General features: G+C 39.2%; 1 protein-coding gene across 1 annotated transcript in view; it reads right to left on the bottom strand.

Moving 5' to 3' along the window:
- The window catches only part of LOC118341876 (myelin protein zero-like protein 2), a 20139-nt gene extending 17716 nt beyond the window's left edge, over positions 1-2423 (bottom strand). Inside the window, exon 1 of the mRNA XM_035680278.1 lies at positions 2117-2423. Within this exon, the coding sequence (XP_035536171.1) occupies positions 2117-2171 (55 nt within the window). The 5' untranslated portion in view covers positions 2172-2423. The remainder of the gene's footprint in view (positions 1-2116) is intronic.
- Positions 2424-10113: the final 7690 nt, after the last annotated feature.

Below are 10113 nucleotides of genomic sequence, written 5' to 3'. Positions count from 1 at the left end.
TATAATATCAACTAAAGTGCGTGCTTTATCTTCTGTCTTGCAAAGCGGTCCTGTATCAAAATCTACTTTTGAGACCTTTATTGCTCACACTCCTTGCCTGAATATGACAGAAAACTACTTCAGCAAAAGCAGTATGAGTTGTTTTTTGGGTCTTTGTGTGTAATTTGCGAGCAACTTCGAGGTGAATGGGTACGTAAACAAAGCATGGTTGCAACCATTTTAAAAAGTAAATTAACATTTTAAAGGGGCATATGACAAAATTACATCAACTAATCTTCTTTTTTCTAATTTTTGTGCCCAGATGTTCTGCTTTACTAGTGGTGGTGTGCCTTCACCTCCATGAGTAAGGAATCACAAGAGCTTTTTACTAAACCTGCTTTACCATTGCATCCAGCACACCTCACGAATACTAAAAAAATGTCAAAATCTGGTAATGATCACATCTGTTCCAGAAAGCAATTCCATTCTGGTGCTGTGAAAAACAAAAACATTGCTCCCAAAAGTGTCTTGACACAAATTATGATTTATAGTATTTTTTTTAAACTCCTGCCAAACACACTTACTACAAAATACACAAAGGAGTAGTGCATTTATCTTTGGGAGCAATGAACCACTGAAACATTAAGCTCTTTGTAGTAAATGAACACTGCCTGTCTTTGATCAGTGCAATGCACGCCAAAACAGTGGAGGTGTGATGGGCAAATGTGTCACTTCTGTGCTGTTTTAATGCCACAGTTTACACCTGAAGAGAGAGAGAGAGAGATGGGGGCTAGTGAAAGAAATAAATCTGAATTATTTCGCACACATAATTGCAATTTTACACCATACAAGTCCCATGAAAATGAAGATGGATCTGCCGGCTTGTTTCATCATGCCATGCCTTCTTTTTTTTGCCAACACAACAAAGCCAAAGGCAATGGAAGTGATTACTGCATAACAGACATGAGAACCGAGAAGCTGCTGAGCTGTAATCGGTTCCAACATGCTTTTCTTCGTCCACATGCTGTGTTATTTGATTATCTGTCCCTCTATATCCACACAGTATATTTAGTCATCATCCTGCTCTGTCAGCCTGTGACTGTGTTATGACTGAGCTGCAGGCACATGCTCCTTGTAAACATAAGCAGCTTGCTACTATCTTGAATCCCTACATGGTGCTTTGGCAGTGGACGGACATGTTCAATCAATATAATCCACTTAACTGGGATGGACACAGATTACTTCAAGGTTAAACAACCTGAATGAATTGCCACTGATACGCCAGTTTGTGATATTAAAACGTTTTCCATTAGTGCAGCTGTGAGCAGCTATAACCATCATGTATGGTCCGTTGGTGTTTATTTTCCATAGTTGTTGGTATCTGACTAGATGTTCCAACTTACATATCCTGGACCCCCTTGTACGGGAAGCACTTGGACTTATCTGCGTCCAAAGGGGGCCACTTCAAAGCACGGATACGGAGGTTACATAAAACCAACACAACAATGCGGCCACGGATTTGATGCCAGTAAATGCTGTTGGCTAAACTCATTCTGTTGTCAGAAGTTCCCCCCGCTATGGCTGTTTTAAAGCTTTCAGGAACTCTTCCGCGACCCTCCCGGTGCCAAGTTGTCCACTTCCCAATGACGCACGCCGGGCGCTCAGAGATGGAGTTTAGGGGTCCCTGCGGAGCCTTCACTAATGGAAAAGAGAATCAGGGTCTTCTTCTTTTACTCGATTGTCGGGAGCGTCTCTAAACGCTCATCCTGTCTTAACAACACTCCTGGGATGTGAAAAAATACTGCCAATGTAAACTTTAAAAAAACAGATCCTAAAATACACTGACAAACACACATAGGCTAGTTTATATTGTATGTAATTATAGAGGAAATACCATTCGTGTAATTGGATATATATCTATAAATATAAGACATATAGGTTGAACATATACCTAGCGATCAAAACAATGTGTTATTGGTTAACTTTAAACAAAATTCTAATTTAAAACATTCACTTGGATAAATCACATTACTCTGTATGATGCCCAGAAGAAATAAAGTGAACAACACTCCAACCCCATTAACTGGAAATCATCTTTTCACTCGGTTTATCCACTCACACTAAGCCGGGGTCTCACCTGAAGCTGCGAGTCCAGACAGGACTGTGAGGAAATAGAGCCCTTTTACGCACATTGGATGGATGGCAGGCTGTCCGATGACCAAGAGACCGGGAGTCAGACACCTAACCCGCTGAGACTCCTCCGCCGACTCACAGAGACAGAAAACCCGGCCGACAAGTCTGTTGATTTCTTTGTTTCGAGAGGGGGGGATAAAAACATGAAGTTAAACGGCCCTAAGAGTCCTCTCCTCTACCTTGTCTCTCCAAAGACGCGTCCCAACTCGCTGCTGCCCTCATACATTTCATTTCAGCACCCTCCCACCACATTTTCGGGCGGAGTAACAAAGTCATCCACTCTCCTCGCTGCCTTCTTATCTCTCTCTCTCACATGTTAAATCTAAAGCCGAATTCTTGATGGTCACCCAACCTGTTCTACTGCTGCGTAAAACACATGTGTGAGGCCATACCAAAGCTGTTGCGCAAACGCATGTCCATTACTATTGTGATAGGCAGCAGATACCAAGCATCATCTGTTACATGATCTGATGTGTGAGGATACAATAAATGGGATATATAGTTATGGAACCATTAAGGTACTTAATGACTGTACTTAATGATGTGACACATTATGGCCTCATATTGTAGGCTACAGCATGGTTTTCACATGTTTAATATTATAATATCACAATGAGATCTAATGGGTCAAATTGTATTCATTACTGACCTCGTTTTGACGAAATTTAATTAAATTTAAAAGTTCAAGTCAGTTAATTGAGTCACATTAGTTCATCCCAGAGAGATGGTTAAAGAAGGGGAATTCATTTGCAGGTTAAAATAAATTGTAATAATAAGCCAGTGCTCTGTGTCAAAAAGCACAAAGAGGATGCTGATTGGATTAATCTGTCTTCACTGTTCAAACAAACTGTGAGATGTGAATTTGAATGTTTCTTCTCTAATGGGAGACCAACAGAGAGCTGCACAGTGTCATGTGAAACTGGATCGTTACTGTTTTGAACCACTTGGGGGCAGAGCTGCACTTTGATGTACACCATCTCTGTAATTCGAGCCTGAAGCCAGCCAGAAAGATCAAAAAGGCTGGTTTTCAACTTTTATGGCTGAAATGTCAGTATATTTTCTTTACGTTTGAATCTTACTGAGTCAAAATGTGTAACTGTAAAATGACAAGCGCCTTTACAGCTATGTTAACTTCGCAAAGGTGTATGATCTCAATACTCAACCAGAAAAGTTCCTCTTTACAACCTTAACTGGAGCCTAGGAGTTTCAGCTCCGTGTCAGCTTTAGAACTTGCAAACATATAAGCTCATGAGCTGTGACATAAAACAATAAACTGAACAAACATTTTACCAAAGAAGCAGCACAGTGACCAATCAGCATCTGCTATCATTTTCAAATACAGCAGCCTATGAACAGTTTATATACACATACAAATATATGGTCTGTAGCTTTGTTTGGGTTTTTTTGATCATATGCGTTCATCTTTGTCATGTATTATGCATGTAATATGTATGTTTGCATGTATGTACATATGTATGCTGGCATGTATTTATTAATCTTGCAAAAGAAAAACTATCTCCTTATGTCCTCTCTTCTAATACACTCTCTAGACTCTTTTTGTTGCCTCATCCTTCCTTGGCAATCTTCTCCAGAAATGTTCAGACATCCAGCATTCGTTGTGTGAAAGAGGGACATCTTATCACGCAGACTGTGGTCCTAAACTTCCTACCTCTCTGAGGAAAAGAATACGTCTATGGGGTTGAGAACTGGAGAGCAAGGTGGAGGCAAATGCAACACCATCCTGAGAAGGGCCGTAAACCAGTCTGTGACTGGAAGAGAATGGTGAGACGCCACTGTGTCCCATACAGTTACAAAACATTGTTGATTCTGCCATCAAAGAATTAAAATAAGTGTTCTATGTCCCAATTAGGACTTTATGCACCGAGAAAACACCTTATTCATTTTAAAAATATGTGGTCTTTGAATTCATTTTGTGTGACAGCAACAAAAAGTGATCCACCATTTTGTCCACATTGACTTCTGTTGTGAGGACCGTGAACTCAGTATAGAGACATGCGACTTAGCAATTGTAAAAAGATTGTTGTTATATAATGTTACATTTGCATAAACAAAGATTCCATTACAATACAAGGAAGGACTCCTCAGTATTGCATAGATTGTGCTACCTTGCAGCACACAAATGAATCTGAAAGGCTGCAATGTGCTTCAGCAGGCTTTCTTTTACTAGACTACAGTAAATCCTGCAATGCAACAAAAAGCAAATGTGTTCTGTTGTGCTGACTGTGTGTGAGGGGTTTTGAAAACGTGAACTCAGTATAGAAATGCAAATTGGCAATGGAAAAAAAAACTCTTAGATCTCATTTTCAAGTGAGACCTGAGCACAGATAAAAGAATGCAAGATAATGTAAAAATCAAATACATTTGAATATATAAAAACATAATAAACATAAAAAAAACTATCAGAAGGAAATGCTGTACACCATACTCATTCTGTTTGACTTCATTTTGAGGTTCAACTGTGAATTCATCTTGAAAAAACGCTTCCTGTGGGGTGCACCGTGTGTGTGTGTGTTGCTGTGTCGCGTGCTGAGAGAGAGAGCAGGGAGAAGAGAGAAGAGAGACGAGAAGAGAGAGAGAAAGATAGCAGAGAGAGACGAGATTCAGAGAGAGAGCCATAAAGTCTTCTTCTTTGAATCTTTATGTTCTAACTCAACAGTCAGCTTGATGCGTTTCAGATCTTGTAGTGGATAAGCTCACAAATCTCACCTATAGAGTAGAAAGCTCAGGAAAAGTAGGAAAAAGTACCAAAAACGTTTTAAGAAAATGACCAACATGGGTGTTCAGGTTGCACTCGTCGTCGTCCTCCTGTTCATCGGTCCTGTGAAGGCTACTGAAGGTAAATATTGTATTGTATTTTATTTTACTTCATCTTTTAAAATCCTACAGTTTCAGCTTACTGGTCTTTTTTTAGAACAACAAATATTCTAAAAAGAATAAAGAAAAATACATTTAAGAGCATTTTTTAAAGAAACTTCTCCAATTTCCTGTATTTCATTTAAGCGCCTGACCTGCTAACTGCTATGTTTTCTGCATGTTTCATGCCACTGTACTGTGTACTTCTTTCATTTTAGTGATTTTCAATTACTTTTTTCTTTCTTGTAGACTAGTTTATTTTGTTTTTTATTGTGGGCTCTTGTTGGAAACGTTTCCATCTTTGTAAGACAACAGCACGTTGTAATGCACAGTAAGACTGAGATGCACATAAGATGAGTTGAAACCGATGTCAACCCCCTGATCATCGTCCTTTCTAGCTGAAAAGTAATTGGGAAGAAGGGTCTTGATGAAATGACGGACTAAAGCAAGTACACAGAAGTAAATTAATGTTTGTTCATGTGTTTTAAGGGGGAGTACAATTCTGGAGGACAAATGTCACACTGAACCTCGCTCCAGCAAAGTACGGAACACCTGTCACGACAAGAGCACCGGACAGCCTCCATCCCACTCGACTCGACTCTACGAACCATACACTGACCACTCTACACAACCCCACTGCGAAACTACAGACCAGAAACGGAATTTACTCAACTGCTTCAACCTACTCGCTCCAGCAGACATCGACTGGTCACCACAATACTCTCCACTTCTCTACTCCTCCAGGGCAAACCCGGCGCGGCGGTCCCCGCCAGCTAACCCACCATCCACCACCATTCTCATGGTCTGTGCCAGTCTCACTGAGCTTTACCTTGTCTGACTGCTGTTCTTTGTCCTCCAGCGTGTGAAAATTGTTTTGAGCTGGATGCGCTTCTGTTTTTAACGGCCATCATTGCGGACGTGGCCATCACAGCTGTTGTGATGATGATTGTCTTCAAATACACCAAGAAGAAAAGTTCAGCTGGACTCAATCACACTCCCAAACGTAAGAAACAGATCACAGAAAAGCACAGCATTACACAACTTTACACCTCTATCTAAAAATTTTGCCTAATGCGCCTTCGACTGGAGCACTTGTGCATCTTTTTGTGTTGATACATGCTGATTTTTCAGTCGTGTCTGCAGTTTATCTGCACTTTTCAGCTGATGCAGCTCTTGCAAATCCTATTTCACCCATTTTAAAGTGTTAAACTGGGTGTGAAATAGATTTTTACTGTTAAAGTAATGCATCATCATTATTATTAAGTAGGTACTGAGTCTGATAGCAGTAGTGATTGGTCACACATATTTCTGTCATTATCTTACAGTACCTGCTCGTTCAGCAGTCCGGAGTCAACCTGGCTCATCTACTGAATATGAGGTAAGCATTTCTTGCACTTCATTTTCTTCTCCAGAGTGATTTAAAATACACTCAGCAATAATGTTGTTTTAGCTATAAAAGTTTTTATGAACTGAAAATAATAGTTTGACATTTTGGGAAATATTTATTCTCACTGCTGGAGTTAGATAAGAAGATCAGCACCACAGCCAAGCAATAGATGGTTAGCTTAGCTTAGCATCAAGAGTGGAAGCAGGAGAACACCTAGCCTGGCCTGGTTAAAAAAAATCTGCCCAACAGCACCGGTAAATGAACAGTTTGCACATCATTTGTTTAATTCATACAAAAACTGAAGTGTAAAAATGACAGTTTGGGCTCTTTAAGACAAAAAAAGTCATTGACGTAACCCATCATAAAATCTGCTGATGACCAGTTTTCTAATGCCCCTGGAAGCCAAGGGTGACTGATTTATAGTTGTTATTATGTATTAACAAATACATTCACACATTTTAGAAGTTATTTGACTCTGTGATCAAGCTAACACTGTGTGTGTTGTGTTTTGGCAGCAACTGAACCAACGCACTCGCTCCCAAGATACTTACTCTACAGTTGTGAACAAGATGGGATAAAGACAAGTCACCTGAATGTGCCAGGTTGTTGGTTCACAGGCTGCATGGACGAAGACTAACATTTACAAAAGAGATACATGAACAGCAATCGTGCTCCCGGGAGCATGCAAGCACTTGGTTTTGTTCTTTTGGATTTACAGGGTCATTGGCAAAGAAAACATACATTTACTCACTTACCCCTAAAATTACCTGGCCAGGTAAAGTCGTATAGGTTTCATTTGTTTCAGGTATAACAGAGGTAAGTGGCATTTAGTTTGTGGTGCTCAAAGTATCTTAAATTTTACTTAAACAGCTTTCTTCCGAACAAGTAGTCCCCATGAGAGTGGATTAGTAATGGTAACAGGGACATTGTTTCTGTATCTTGCTGTAATTCAGTAATTCCAAACCTGAGGATACTCCTGCCTTACCAGCAGAATCATGGAAATAACATGTAGCTCAGCTAATTTGAAAAACAATTATGATTTAATAATATAGTGTATATTGACACATTACGTGTATGTGGAAATTATTACACACAGATTGCTGTTACGCTAATCTTCAGTGTATTTATTGTAACTATCGCAGTCTCACAGTTTCCTACTGACGTGTATAATGTATGAAAACCGCAAAAAGGAAACGGAAATCTAAAATTCATACAAATGGCTGAAATTACTTTTAGAATTGTGAATGTAAGCTTGACTGATTACTGAAGATCATCAGCAATTCCAGGATCACTGTATATGTCCGATGTGTTGTTTTGCAATGAAATACTTTGAACAGTTCCATGAAGCCATCACTTGTATCCCTATTGAAGGTGAGGGGTACAATAAAGGGGTACTTGATGATCTGAGAGGGCTGTGTGGGGTACGTCAGACCTATAGCTGAAGGCTATTTTAAAGATTTTCAATGTTGTGAGCACTATAAACAAACGTCCATTGTAGTGGTGTGGAGACAGAAATGTCTGAAACCAACTATCTGCCTGGCTGGATACCAGTAGAGGTAAATGAGCAAATATGTATAGTTTTAAATGTACACTCAGTGGCCACTTTATTAGGTACACCTGTACAGTCTAATACAGTATGTATATATATACATATATTCATATATATTCCTTTAGACCCTTTAATATAAAAGATGGTACTGTCTAATTCACAATAATGTCATGAATAAAAATCATAACTTGTATTGTCATTGCAAATACCGACAAGTTTTCTGTACATATGCTATATGTTTATGTCATTGTAAGTTCAGACTTATATTGTAAAAAGAACAGCACCTCACCCATTGATTATTTCCTCTTCCCCTCCCCCCTTTCCTTTTTTTTCTTTTTGTCATTTGCGGTCAGTGTATACTATAATTGTAACTGTTTAGATGTGTGGGCTCGATTGTACTGTGCTTATTGTCTTCAAATCAATAAACATTTAGTTCCCAAAACAGAGCAGAACATTTTTCTTTCTTGCGTACTGTTAGAGTTTTTTGGTTTTTTTTTTGCTTTCTCATTCTAATCTACTGAGTTAATCTAAGTGTTACTGCAATGGGTGCAGCATTTGTATCTAATAAATTAACCACAACCCTCGTTTTTATTCTTCGCCCCTGGTTGGAAACAGCACTTAGATGCTTCTCCGGATATAACTGCATTTGTTTCACAAGGTGGCCTCGAAGCCACAGCTCATATCCGTAGTACAATCACCATCGTTATGTCCTTTTGAGTCTCTTTTAAGTGAGTGGCACATGCCACTCTGTCTTTGGAAACATCTGACATTTCTCTGATCATACACATATATTTCATATCAAATTTATGCACAATGGAAATATTGTGTCATGTTTAGCCTTTGTTTTTTGGTGCAACTGTGTTTTTTCCCAGCAGTGACTGAGCACAGCTGTACTGATGAAAATGAAACATGAAACATGACGCTACGTAATATCTTTCCTTCATGCAGACTTATAATAAATGATTAGTTTATTACAATGTATGTAATGGTAATGTAATGGTGGCGCAGTGTTTAGTGGAAACACTCCTACACCTACTGTTTAGTTATCTTCATCTAGATCTGCTGTATGTTTGTGTGAGAGAGAAACAAAGAGGCAAGAGGTAAGGGGGGGTTGTGTACAATGTGCTCCTGTATCTGTCTTAAGTTAAGTCAAACCGTTCCCACACAGAGACCTACATCTGCTCGACGAGTGCATGCGGTTGTGTGAACTCGCATCCGTGCATGAACGTATACATGAGCTTGTGAGCGAGTGCATGAAACTGTGTACACATGCATTGAGTCAGATGTGTGTGTATGTGTGTGGGTTGATCAGGGTTGCGTTTCTGAGCCGAGCTGTCTAAGCTTCGTTATTTGATCTCTCTTCTCTTCCTCGGGTAGAAAACTGTAATTTGTAGCTTTGTCACAGCAGCGTCAAGTGGAAGGAAAAAGACTGCGAGCAGTGATCAAAGAGTTTAATATATCAGATGATCTGACATGGGGAGGCTTCCTCTAAGTCTAAAATCAACAAGTTCCTCTCCTCCTCCTCTTCTTTGTTACTATTTTAACCTTTCCATCTTCTTTATCTTTCTCTGTCCTCTCCTCTTTATCTGTGTTGTGTAATTCTTTCTATCACTGCTCTCTCTATGTCTCTATATTCCTATCTATCTGTAACTTTGGTGCAACAGACTTAAATACCATAGACCCTCATACATGGTCATGAAATACAGCAGCAATGGAGGAAGTATTCAGATCCTTGATTTAAGTAAGAGCAGTAATACAACAATGTAATACTCTATAACAAGTTAATTTCCTGAATTCAAACCCAAGCCTAAATAAAAGCACAGTTATCATAAAAATGTACTCAATAATCCTTTAGATCTTTGTGCTGGTGGATTTGGTGACACCTGTGGTTACTAGTGGTAAGAGCAAGCGTGGTTTAATACAACAGGTAACATGATGCAGCTCTGATACAGCTATAGGTGATTGAGCGGTTAACAGTGAGACCAATATCAATTAGATAAAATTACAGTATTATACATTAATAACAGTAGAAGTGGAAGATATGTACTTTATTAATCCCCTATTGGGGGAAACTACTGTCTAGAGAGGAAATTAGATATACTTACTATACACTTGTGGACATGCAACAGGG

Source organism: Morone saxatilis, unplaced genomic scaffold, assembly GCF_004916995.1.
Source record: "Morone saxatilis isolate NCDOM2014 unplaced genomic scaffold, NCSU_SB_2.0 Contig8, whole genome shotgun sequence".
In the NCBI taxonomy this organism is placed as follows: domain Eukaryota; kingdom Metazoa; phylum Chordata; class Actinopteri; family Moronidae; genus Morone; species Morone saxatilis.
Note: the sequence above shows the minus strand (reverse complement) of the source record. Positions and strands in the feature narration are given on the sequence as shown.